This window comes from Dermacentor albipictus, chromosome 3, assembly GCF_038994185.2.
Source record: "Dermacentor albipictus isolate Rhodes 1998 colony chromosome 3, USDA_Dalb.pri_finalv2, whole genome shotgun sequence".
NCBI lineage: Eukaryota > Metazoa > Arthropoda > Arachnida > Ixodida > Ixodidae > Dermacentor > Dermacentor albipictus.
Genome location: NC_091823.1, coordinates 172,339,723 through 172,353,359, shown reverse-complemented (window position 1 = coordinate 172,353,359; position 13,637 = coordinate 172,339,723). Strand labels below are relative to the sequence as shown.

Here is a 13,637-nt window from a genome sequence, read left to right as displayed (position 1 = left end):
GCGGCGGCACGAACTCGTGCGGACGGCGCCGCAAGGAGCATTGAAGAAGGAAGCAAATACGGCAGCTGGCGGAACCAAGTGCGCTGATGACGTTTCGATCATTATTAGTCGTTATCGCTCTTTAGCGCCGTATCCATCCGCGCGAACCGCTATCCACCGGGACCAAACGTACTTGGCCGGCGGTACCGCCGCGCGGACCGTGCCTTGAAGGCGATCTGCGATGCCGCCAAAGGCTGCTGACTGCTGAGAGCTTCGCGCGCTATGTTCTCGCCGCTTACTTAGCGTTGAAGAGAGACACGCGGGCCCGCATCTTGGAAACGATCTGCGACGGTGGCTGAGTGCGTCGCGTGCTGAGAGCTCCGTGAGCCCTGTGTTCTCGCCGCTTCGTTGGCGTTGAAGCGAGAGGCGACAGTCAGTCAGTCTATCTATCTATCTATCTATCTATCTATCTATCTATCTATCTATCTATCTATCTATCTATCTATCTATCTATCTATCTATCTATCTATCTATCTATCTATCTATCTATCTATCTATCTATCAATAAATAAATAAATAAATAAATAAATAAATACATAAATAAATCAGTTTATTATTCATAACAAAATAGAATACAGTGCATCGTATTTATACAGTTGGGACTCCACAACTCGATCTGAGTTGTGGAAGAGCTCCCTATGATAGTGTTATTTATATCCGTGTAACAAGATCATACAGATGGGTGTATACATTAAAAAAAAGCAAAAACCTTATACAATACACAAAAAGAAACTAACTTTTGGTGAATTTAAGAATTGCACAGGAAGTGCTGGCGCAGTGAGTTGAAAAATGGATTATGATGAAGAAGGGTATTCCAAAGACTGGCTGCAGTTTTGTAAGGAAAAATGTTCCATAATTTATGCGTGTACGTGAAACTGTTAGCAACGTTAATAATGAGTGAGGATTGTGTTGGATACTGTGTTACGTGTTGATGAAATTAAACTGTAGGGCTTTGTATGCTATTTTTTTAGAAATTTGTACGTAAGAACTGTAATGCGGCAACGTATGTGATTATGCAACGTTTTTATATATAGCGGAAAACCAAATGATAGAGACTAAGTACGTTAGGCAAAACTAATTATTCGTTGAATTGTATCTTGAGCTACCTGAAGTGGCTGTAATGTTGTCGGATATGTAAGTCCATAAACTGAAATACAATATGACACATACGATTCGACATAACTACGGTAAAGATTAGAAGGGTTCCTAGTGGAAATATATACGATTAGCTTATAAAATATTGGTATACTTTTGTAAATCTTTCTAGTTACCTAGTGTACATGATTGTGCCACGTCAGATGTTCGTCGATCACTAATCCTAAGAGCAATTTCATTAAAGACGAACTCGCCATCCTCACTAAGCGACGTAGTTTTAGCAGAAAAAAGCTATAAAATTGTGTTAGGAAGATTTGGAATCAATTTATTTGTGTGTAACCAGTAAGAGAGCTGGTTGAGACTGCGAAAAGGTTTTCTTGAGTAAATATTTTTCATTCTCTATCGCTATGAACACATTTGTGCCATCTGCGTATAAACACATTCTTCTTGTAGTTACGATGGGACATCATTTATGAATACAATGAAGAAGAAAGTATGCCTAACATTGACCCCTGACCCCTGTGGGACCTCTGTATTAATGGGTTTCTTATGAGATCTTCGTCCATTGATGCGGACGTACTGTTGCCTTTTCGTCAGATAGCTTTCTGTTAACTTATTTGGAGTTCCACAAATACCGTAGTCCTCTAATTCAGGCAGCAGTTTCTTGTGATTGATACCGTTGAATGCTTTTGTCAGGTCAAGAAATATCCCCATTGTGAGGAGCATATCTTAAGTATCCTGCCTAATTTCGACAGTCAAAGTCAGTAAGGCTAGTTCTGTACTTTTCGCTTTCATGTAGCCATATCGTGCGCTTGATAAAATTTTGTTGTTTTCGGAATAAAGACTAGGATAGGACAGGAATAACTTCATTAAAATGCCGGCAACGGACGGTCTAACGCGTCGTGACGTTGGCCAAGCGTCGAGCCGGGGCTATGCCCACCCCTTTGCTACCCCAGTTCGGCCCGTTTGTGGTGGGTCGTGAGGCTTGTGCCTTTCGAGCGCAGACCGCGCCTGCTGGACGGCCCATAGTTGAATGTCCTCGTCCGTAGACTGCGCTGCACGTTGAAGTTCGGGCGGACATGACGTGTGGAGGTAGCTTCGGTCGGGAACCTGGCACAGTCCCACATGATGCGCCATTGGTCCGCCGGATCCACTGCACGAACACCGCACACACTACTCGGATAGAGTTCTGGGGGAAGCACGTGTAGCACTGCTGGGGCGAGGAGTGACCCGGTCTGTATCTACCTTAGGATGACGGTCTCCTCGCGACTGAGTGCCGGGTCGGGAGGCAGCATTGTGCGCCGAGCTAATCGGTAACTCTTGGTAACTTCGCCATAACTGGTCCCTCGGTCCTTCGTTTCGAACCACCACACGAAACCATCACAAAACCGCCGCCGAATGGGCCATTTTTACACGCAAGTGTTCCGTGCTGTTCAAGTTCAGCGAAAACATATCGTGTACCTAGGCGCGTTCAAGACCGCGTGCATGCGTGAGATTCGGGAAACAAGAGGTTAGGACCGCGGAGAATCGACACTATATCGTGCAACACGAAATCTTTACCAAAAGCGTTTTGCAGATACACTACCGACATACCTTGCACATACTTTCTGACAAGACTAGAAAATATAACGCAGCGATCTCTTAGGCAAATCAGAGAATCTCTTAGGCATGTAGGGCCCTCTGGGCCGTACTTTTTGGCGACAAGGTAGCCCAGCCGCCTGCGGGATTATCTTCCTGAGCTGTGTCGAGTGCTCGGTTGCGGTAGTCGGAAGTTCAAATCCACCCCTCCTCCCCCCGGTATTTTTTCTTCTTTTTATGACAATGGTGTATCTGAATTTGACTTTCTTCAGTGCACTACATCTGCAGGCTTGGAGTGACGCCTGACACCGGCGAAAGGTGCAGAGAGCGAGTGGAGCTATACTAATCCAGGTACAACCAAATTACGAAGGCCCACTAAGCTCCCTCACCAGGACAGGAATTGGTCTCCCTGGTGCAGTATTCGGCCACAACCTCGCTGATGGTATTTACAATTAACCCACGGCCCTCAGTATCCAGCCGCGGCGGAGCACCTGACCAAAGCGGGGGTCAGACCTGTAACGCAGCAGAGGGTGTTAAGGACCTCTGGGTCCGGGCAGGCCGCCGTTGGAATCTGAACCTGTCAACCTTTAACAGCCGAACTCTGTCGAGTGAGGCTAGCTGAGCAGGACTCTTTGAGGAACTATCAGACATTGTTTGCGATATTATCGGCCTTAGTGAGATTAGAAGAACTGGTGATTATCAGACATAGTTTGGGATATTATCGACCTTAGTGAGATTAGAAGAACTGGTGATTGCTAAATAACGGCCATGTCCTCAGCTATAGAGATTTCCCTGATAAGAAGCAATACGGGGTAGGATTCCTAATCCATAAGGACATAGCGGGGAACATTGACGAATTCTACAGCATTAATGAAAAAGTAGCACTAGTCGTAATCAAACTTTATAAGATGCATATAATATCGGTAGTACAAGCCTACGCTCCAACATCTAGCCATGACGATGAGGAAGTAGATCAGCTTTATGAAGACGTTGAATTAGCGATGAGAAAAGTACAAACTCGATATGCAGTAGTAATGGGCGACTTCAATGCAAAAGTGGGGAAAAAGCAGGCGGGTGAACAGGCATTTGGCAACTACGGCATCGATTCTGGAAACGCTAGAGGAGATATGCTGGTACAATTCGCAGAAAGGAATAAGCTTCAAATAATGAACACCTTTTGCAGGAAACCTAGCAACAGAAAGTGGACCTGGAAAAGCTCTAATGGTGAAACAAGAAATGAAATTGATTTCATGCTTTCTGCCGATCCCAGCATAGTGCAGGATGTAGAAGCAATGATCATAGGTTAGTCAGGGCTAGGATTCACCACAATTTGAACAGAGAAAGAGAAAATTGGTCAATAAAAAACAGGTCAACTTAGACGCAGTAAGGGTAAAAGCAGATAGGTTTAGGCTAGTACTTGCAAACAAATATGCAGCCATAGAACAGAGAGATGATTGATGATGACATAGAGGTAATTAATGAAGCCGTAACGAGGCTGGCTTCAGAGGCAGCAATCGAAGTTGGAGGCAAGGCACCAAGGCAACCAGTAGGCAAGCTCTCCCAAGTAACAAAGGACCTAATAAAGAAACGACAAAGAATCAAAGTGTCCAACTCAAGAGATAACATAAATTTCGCGGAACTGTCAAAACTAATCAACAAGGCCAACATAAGTGATATTCGAAATTATAACGTGAGATAGACTCAAGAAGCTCTAAAAGATGGACGTAGCCTGAAATCAGTGAGAAGAAAACTTGGCATAGGACAAACCAAGATGTATGCACTGAAAAAAAGATAAGCAGGGTAATATCATCAGCAATCTCGAAGACATAATAAAAGCAGCGGAAGAATTCTATACTGACCTGTACAGTACCCAGAGGACCCAGGGGTACTTCATTCGAAAGAAACAATAATGAACAGGATGTAGAAACTCCTCCTATAACTAGAGATGAGGTCAGAAGGGCCTTGTAAGACATGCAATGGGGAAAAGCGGAAGGAGAAGATGGAATAACAGTCGATTTAAGCAATGATGGAGGAGACATAATGCTAGAAAAACTGGCGGCTCTCTTTACGAAGTGTCTGTCGACTGCAAGGGTCCTAGAAAACTGCAAACATTATACTAATCCACAAAAAGGGAGACGTTAAAAAACTGAAAAAGCTATAGGCCCATTAGCTTACTCCCAGTATTCTATAAAATATTTACCAAAATAATCTCCCATAGAATATGGGCAACACTGGACTTTCGTCAACCAAGGGAACAGTCTGGATTCAGGAAGGGATACTCTACAATGAGTCACATCCATGTGATTAATCAGGTTATCGAGAAATCCGCAGAGTACAATAAGCCTCTCTATATAGCTTTCATAGATTACGAAAAAGCATTTGATTCAGTAGAGATGCCAGCAGTCATAGAGGCATTGTTTAATCAAGGAGTACAGACCACTTACGTAAATACCCTGGAAAATATCTACAGTGATTCCACAACCACCTTAATTCTACACAAGACAAGCAGGAAGATACCTATAAAGAAAGGGGTCAGACAGGGAGACACAATCTCTCCAATGGTATTGACTGCGTGCTTGGAAGAAGTATTCAAGCTGTTAAACTGGGAAGGTTTAGGAGTAAAGATTGACGGTGAATACCTCAGTAACCTTCGGTTTGCCGATGACATTGTTCTATTCAGCAACACTGCAGACGAGTTACAACAAATGATTGAGGACCTTATCAGGGAGAGTGTAAGATTGTGGTTGAATATCTATATGCAGAAGACAAAGATAATGATGAATAACTGGGCAAGGGAACAAGAGTTCAGGATCGCAAGTCAGCCTCTAGAGTCTGTGAAGGAGTACGCCTACCTAGGTCAACAAATAACAGGGAACCCTGACCATGAGAAGGAAATTCACAGAAGAACAAAAAGGGGTTGGATCGCATACGGCAGACATCGAGAGCTCCTTACTGGAAGCTTACCATTATCATTGAAAAGGAAGGTATACAATCAGTGCATTTTACCGGTGCTGACATATGGAGCAGAGACTTGGAGACTGACAAAGAAGCTTTAGAACAATTGAAGAACCGAGCAAAGAGGGATGGAACGAAAAGTGCTAGGCATAACTTTAAGAGACAGAAAGAGAGCGGTTTGGATCGGAGAGCAAACGGGTATAGACGATATTTTAATTGACATTAAGAGAAAGAAAATGGCGCTGGGCAGGCCATGATTAGATAACCGTTGGACCATTAGGATGACAGAATGGGTACGAAGAGAAAGTAAGCGCAGTAGAGGACGGCAGAAGACATGGTGGTGCCACGAAATTAGGAAATTTGCGGGTGCTAGTTGGAATCCGTTGGCGGAAGACAGGGGTAATTGGAGATCGCTGGGAGAGGCCTTCGTCCTGCAGTGGACATAAAATATGATGATGATGATGATGATGATGATGAATTTGAAGGCGCAGGAGATAGAATTATGGTACTCTGCATTAGAAGACAGCCGGGTGTAGGCGGCGGTGCTCTATAGGTGAGCTCCAGAAGAAGTGAGACAAGGCCGAACAAAGCCTGCAGCAGGTAAATGGGGGCCTATTACTGTCATAGAATGGATACCACGTTATATAAAGAGCACCTGAAGACGGCAGAGTGGTTTAGTGGTATGATTAAATTGGGAAATTTAGCGTGGAGAACCGACGCAGAGATGGGTACTTGGAGATCCCTGGGAGAGGCCTCCATTCTGTAGCGAAAAATAATTAAGCGGACCATATGGTACCGGCAGGTGTCGTAAGGAAGAATGTCAGGGTATCGCAGGCAATGGTCGCGGAAAATGTTGTTGGTTTTGTATCGAAGCGATGCCCTTTAAAGATCGTCCAAATGATGCTCTTTCGAGCGGCCGAAGCATGACTAGCTCTGCAAAGAATGTAAGATGTCTTAGAGGGTGCTGCTGTTCTTAGAAACCCCATTTCCCCCATTTCTTTTGCGTATTCAATTTGTGCGGCCATTCGTATTCTGCGTATGACTATTCCGCGTACCGTGCCTCACGGCGTCATCTTTAAAATGTTATGAGTGGCATCTCAAGAATAATAACACAAGTGACTCCGACCGGCCTACTGTGAATTCACTTGATGGCGTGCTTCGTCCTTTCTTTCTTTCTTCTTTTTTTAGCGGCTTTGGTGCAAACGGCGAAAGAAATACGACGCGAGATGACATGTTTTATGCAGGCAATTTCTTCTTCCCGCATAACTTCGCAGCATTGTTTGAATTGGCAGCCAGAGAAGCGGCGGAATGCAGCCTGGAACGCGCATACATTTTCCGGCACGCTGAGACCCCCGGCCATTACGCATGCAATTTCGGCAATCAATCAGGCGCTCGCTGCTTTTCCCGCCTGCTTTTTCTCTGGATACAGTCTGTGTAGGCGAGAAAGATTATGGCTCGAGAAATCCGGAAATATCAGCGCAGAATGGAAGATTGGTAAGATGAGGGCTCCTGCCTTGCTCTCTCTCTCTCCACTGTCGCCCCTCCATCACAGGGAGTTTTCATCTCCTTGCTTGTGGCCCGCTGCGTCGTCAGTGTCGCCAAATGCAATCGTTACTTTCAGGCAGCGCTTTAGCAGAAAAATAAACGAAGCGAGACATCTTGGCATCAGGAGTTCTGGTAATCACCCTGCGGGCGATGGCAAAAGCGTCTATTTGCCTTCGAATTTGCCTATCATCGCTGCGGCACGTTGAGAGTGATCCTAAGACGGCCCTGTTCGCCCTTCCCCACGCTTTGTGTTTTCCCTTGTCCTTCCTTATCTTTGCTCGGCGCAGTGCACACGCCGCGACTCCACGCACTCGTAAAATCAGGCTCACAGTAAGAGACGACGCCTCTTCGATTCCGCCGGCGTCGGTATATAAGGGATGTGCGTTCTCTGGGGCGACGACGCGGTTCCGTTCTTGTGCGCACCTCGTCGAAGGCATGCCGGCTCAACCAGCACCTCGTGTATCGCACAAGGCACGTGCGGCCCGAGTCGTGGCAGCTCACTAATTTAACAAATACACAAAACGTTTTGCGAAAATTAGACCTACGAAGCACCATACACTCGGACAAGATTCTCACAGCCTTGTTACAGCGAAGCTGTGCATGGCTACGGCACCACGTATTTTTGTTCTCCGTAAACAAATACTATCGTCATCAATGGCTGATACCCCCGTAAGCATTCATGCTCCCGTAAGCGCGCAGACAATTCAAATGGCTCATAGCACCGTAAGGCAGGGGCTACAAGCACTCAGCTAAGTGAAGTGAACAGTGCTTGAATTCTTTATAATCACGGATACAACATACAGAACAGTATGTCGAAAACTGTCATCATCAGTGGCTCATACCTCCTTGAGCAATAGCTAATACCCCTGCGAGGAATGGCTCATAACCGTGATTTCAATGTGGATGTGTCGGTACCGAAAAGGGAGCGGTTTACGGACTCCGCGTTGCAAACATATCATTTGCGATGCCGCACCGATACGGCTCAACCGACCACCCAGTGGCGTACGTGCACCAATTTGACATTATCAAAAAATGTGACTGCAGTTGCGAGTGAAATAATGACCATCGATCAAGACAATAAATGAATTCGTACCTTTGTTCAAAATTATGTGTCACCTCCGTGTCTTGTTCTAAACAGCTGCACTGGTCAACCAACTTCACAAAGTGAAATGGGTCATGATTTTTTTTTTTGTGATTAGCAGACAAAAACGCGCCCTTTGGTGAAATTTAAATGTCAGTCGCACTGAACAGGTGTGTGCAATCGTACCAATCTACCGGTAGTGAAAAAAAATGCTGCTCCACAGGCATTTGATTATGTGTAATTGCAAGAAATAGAAGTGCAAGCAATTTAACATGAAATTAGCATATGAAAGAATGTAATCTGCGTACTAAAGTTTTGCTAACATAGAAGCTTCCCACCCAAGATAGGATAAATCCACGGGCCTTATAACGTAATATCATTCCAATATGTTTTTATTCCAGTCTCCTGACGTCGAATTCACATAGCCGCTGACGCAAGCATCGGGCGGTAGCCCGCGGCGTTGCTTGTACCAACCAATCAAACGCTCTCCTCATTTACAGGGGGTGACTTTTGTGTCAAAACGAATAGCATTGCCTATATTGGGAGGTTTTTCTTGTCTAAATGGTTTACAAGAGGGGACGGGCACGCAGCAGTGGAGATAATTTCCGCGGGGCCGAGCCACCGCAGTGAAAATAGATAACTTGATGAGCAGGGCGGGGCTGGCGTCTGCGATTGGCCCGCTTCCCCTTACGTAGCTTGTAGTGGCTGGTCAAAAGTGGTGGCGGCGTGCAACAGAAGGTTATAAATGCCACTAAAATGGATCCTCGGCGAATATTAGTTGCTAGAGCGGTGTTGTAAGCGTGGTCCCCGGCAGCTTCGAATATCCAGCGCCTGAGTGTTTGGTAAGCAGACATCTTCCGTTCCTTTCGGAACGGGGCTATTTCGAAAGAAAAAAGAAGAGTTTGGCTCGGTATATTAATTCATCCTTATTGCGTACACGTCACTTTGACGTGATGAGTTCTCGCGGTTTTCGTGACGTCGCGTGACACGAAGGCGAAATGAGGGTGGTTAAAAAAATTTTTGACCAGTCGTGGAGGGCTGATAGCAGTAATGCAACAGGAACAGTTTGGAATTGCTTTATGTTATAACGCGCAAAAAATATTGCAAGCTTTTTTTTTGTAGTTGCTTTCACGGGGTCTCAATCTATAGAACAGATGTGTTTGGTTACTGTGAGAGAACGCGTGAAAATAACTGCTAGTCCCTGCTTATGCAACACTAAATATGAAAACCAACCACATATAAAATCATTGTTTAACACATATCAGTTTGTAAAATACAACGGAGAATATATATTCTTACAACAATTGTTATGCAACGTTGTATAAGGATGCAAAAGATTGCTTGGTGTACAATCGTTATGAGATGTAAGAAAGAAGCGCTACGATGCAAAACACCGAATTTTTGACTGGGGTCTTGCCAATAAGATGAAATGAGGGAGTTGTTTCATTGACTACTTACGTAGCTCAGGGTTTTAGGTGCCTCCTGAGAAACATTTCGAAATGAACATACGGCACCATCCTAAAAGAAGCAAGGATCACCATGCAGATCAATAACAATCTGAGACGTAGTTCAAAAAGGACCTTATGTGAACGCCAACAAAGCTTTACGCGGTCATGTTAGCCAGCGGGACATTGCATGAAACCCTGCTCGGGGAACTCGCACATTTAATCGCAGATCTTAAATTATGTGTAAGCGGCAATAGCATTAGCGTCCGACCAAAGAGTACTCACATCATTTGACGTAGGCCATTTTTTTATAGGTTACGCTATCCTAAGCATGCAAATCAACATAGGAGAAGACACCTGATGGTAGATCCGAGAACGTTGCGTTGCTGGTAAAATTGAACCTGCGTTGACGAAGCTTCTCTTTGGTAAGTGTAGTCCGCGCAGTGTCGACCGGCTCGACGATCATCTCGTTGTCACGCCCACTTTAAGTATGGCCGCTGCCCTAGCGCGATCCAACGAGGAAATGTTCTTACGTAAGAGCAGTGTTGTGAATACTGGTACTGACGCAGGCAAGACTCGACTTATCGAAACCTTGGCTCCAGTGGCACCGTTTGTTCGACTATTTCGTACGCTGCAGGGCTTCAAAGGAGCGTGTCCAGCCAAATGCTGTAGAACAAGAACGGAAAATCCAGTTTGCTACCCTACACTGGTGAACGGTCTAAGGAGAGGCCAAAGTCTGCTACTTCTGACGCCCGATTCGGACGTTCGTACCAAAGCCACTTCAATGGCATTATTGATTTAAGCTTGGACATGTCAAAGCCGCCTCTTGCAACCAGTTATTGAGCCCGGTGCGCAGAACGTCAAGTGGCTTGCCGAGCTGTTATGATGTCATGAGGACTCACCTAAATGTTGCCCTCGCACCAAAAAGGAGCGCGAGGTTCTCAAGAGAGTGTTTGGGCAAAATTCGTCATTCAGTGATGCTACTGAAACAAAAAAAAGGCGGTGGCTCCAAGAAAGAGTGCTCACTCCATCGCGGCCAGCCAACGCTGAACAGAACATACGAGCCAAGAATTCTCGAATCCGGCCCCGGTTGCGCAAAGCGTACCGTGCAACATTTTTCTTTTTTCAATTTTCTTTCTTCCTTTTCTTTTCTTTTGCATTGTCCGTTATGTGCCGACGGGATGCACAGGCATTCAACGTCAACGGGGCAGTCATGACAGTAAGCGAGAGCACCGCGAGCAGCCGGGAAAACGATCGTGCTGCAGTCTAACGCAGTCGCGACAAGAAATGTTTGAGTGAGCGCGCCAAACGCGAGGCTCGCAAAAAAAGAAAGAAAGAAAGAAAGCAACAAAAAAAAGACCGGAAGAGGCAAGCGACGTCTCGAGACGCTGGGCGGGGCTAGCCGGCGCGGTTCCCCGCAAGTGCGCGCAGGCGGTGCCCGTCAGGTCGCGCGCGAGTCGCACCCACCGATGGACGCGGCGAGGAGCAGCGCGTGCGGCTCGGGCCCCGTGCCAAAGGTGCGTGCGTCGTGGGCGGCGCTGGAGTAGCGGCGGCCGACGAGCCACGGGCACCGCGTGAGCGCAGACCGTCGCCGGCGGCGGCCCGCGGCCGCCATGCACAGCCATGATCCGCATCAGCACCTTGGGCAACGCCGGGGACGCGCCCAGACCCAGCGGTGCCTCCCACCACCATCCCCGGAGCAGCAGCAGTGGCGGCGGACAGCAGGCTGCACCGTAAGCCGCACCAGCGCGCGCCCTCGCGATATCCGCGGTGTCCTCGCGCTCTCGTGCCCCCGAGCGTTGAGGACGCTGCTATAAAGGACCGGTAGACGCCGCGGGGGCTCGCCTGCATCGCGCCGAGTACGCGTACACGCAGTCGCTGTCCGGCGCGCGAGCACTCGGTCGACGGGAACCACTTTTCTCCTTGTGCACGACAGTGCGGCCAAGCACAGCGGGAAACCCTACACCCGAAGTGCATGTGCAGCGCCAAATGCACGGCGTCGGTTTATCACTGCCAGTTGTGCTGCGTCCTCGCACGGCGTTGACTCGCGTCGTTCAATCCGGTGCGGTGTGCAGTCGCATTAAACAGGCAGTACACCGGAATCACGCGCGCATAAATGCTTCAACATTAGTTCCATTCTCTCGTACGCTTTGCTATCTGCTGAAATCATCATATTGAATCGAAACACAACGAAAGTGCTATTTCTTTTTGGGTGCGCGACTTCCTTTCCCAAGTTTCGACCTTCGACATCTTTGAAGATGGCTATCTTGTACCGAGCAGCATGCATGGGATGGGACTAGTTGTGAGATTCATTCACGGACCTCGTTTTACTTGCGAGCTCAGTATCAAGTAAAGTCATACGCATTTAGCATGTGCATAACCAAATGATCGCAACATGTGCAAGTGTTCGTTTGTTTGCATCGTAAATACGTGAGCTAAGTACTCTTCTGTTTCTTTTTTGTTTTTGTTTTTTCTCCAATGCTTGGGGATAATTCGCTTCTAGCGGCGCTTCTCCCATGTTCTAATTGCATATCGTTTGAAATGCACGTTGCTACTGTCTTAGCGGAACTGTGTAGGGAAACAAAACACACTTTTCCTTTCTTTTTTTGTTATCCGAGTATGTTTTACAAAAACTGCATTGGGATGCCCCCTTTCCTGAACGAGTGCATATCGTTCTTGCGCTAGGGCATTCGCAGGGGCTGCTGTCCACCGCTGCCTATGCAACAAAACAGACATGTTTGTCCCCCAATAAGCTACATGCCGGAGCGGCGCTCTCATCAAGTTCCGTCGATTACCACGTGCATGCAGCCGTACGCGCGACTGTTGAAGCCACTACGAGGCTCTTTCCTAGGCGATCTGAGCACACCGGAGTGGACAGCTTAGCCTTCGCCGTCTCGCGATTTGCAGCGAAATCGCGGCCGGTCGCTCCCGTCGGAATGCGGCCGGCCATCGCATCAACCGGCTCCGCTGCTGAACGTTGTTGCGGCCGAGCCGTGCATCTGGACGTCCAACTCCCGACGACGGATAGTCCGCATGCTTTACTAACGTTCCCACAGAGGAAGCAAAAAAAAAAAAAAATAAGTGGACGTGACAAATGGAAAAGCGTAGACGGCGCTTCGATATTATTCACAGCGAGAAAGCACGTCAATCGCAATAGGCACAATATGAATCGGAGCCGCACTCGTGGGGACTGACATAGCGGAAGCAACGAACCGCTAGGCGTTGTTCGAAGGGGACATGGAATGATATTGGCGTGTTAGCGATACATCGCAGGTATTTCACGCTCATATGTAGTAAAACGCGGCATAGACGGCTATTTCTTTTCTATCTAAGCGTGTCAGTGTGTGTCTTTAATAATAACCTGTCGCAGACTCCGAACGAATTGCGCTATTTTTGTTTGCGCGTAGGATGCGGCTCCTACTGCCTCACTATTGCGCCTCTGTGGTAGCGCAGCAGTACAACCTTAAATCTCTGCCGAATGAAGCCGACTGACCACCATTCGGTACAGCATGCACACCGATTCTTATTTTACGTTCTCTTGTTGCCATTTCTGCGCGGCAAGCGGCACTCCCATCAGTTTTCTTATTTCAGCACAGACCGTCAAATAACTTGAGCGGTCGAAGCTCTTCGAGTTGACCATTAATTCGGCCTCGCACTTCCATATGCCCTCTTCCTTCTCAGCTGATGCGATGGAATGGCTTCCTTGCTCGGGCAGCGGTCACCACTGGTTCGATGTCCGCAGACCGGAGCGCACGTCATCGTGAGACGCGAAGTTCGCTTACGGGAAAGGACGGTTGATTGACCCTTGTGGCTTTCTGTCCGCACTAAGTTGGAGGTCAATTTATGCTGTGCTCGTCGTTGATACTAAGTGCACGCATCTCGACTGGTGCTACCATGCG

General features: G+C 47.2%; 1 protein-coding gene across 3 annotated transcripts in view; it reads left to right on the top strand.

Moving 5' to 3' along the window:
• The window catches only part of Sh (Potassium voltage-gated channel protein Shaker), a 400,727-nt gene that overhangs the window by 264,365 nt on the left and 122,725 nt on the right, over positions 1–13,637 (top strand). For 2 of the 3 annotated variants that reach the window (XM_065432052.2, XM_065432053.2), the window contains exon 1: positions 11,196–11,471. The exons of the other annotated variant lie outside the window; for it this stretch is intronic. In XM_065432052.2, the coding sequence (XP_065288124.1) occupies positions 11,362–11,471 (110 nt within the window). In that variant the 5' untranslated portion in view covers positions 11,196–11,361. Of the gene's footprint in view, positions 1–11,195; positions 11,472–13,637 lie in introns of those variants that run through there. 3 annotated transcript variants of the gene reach the window in all.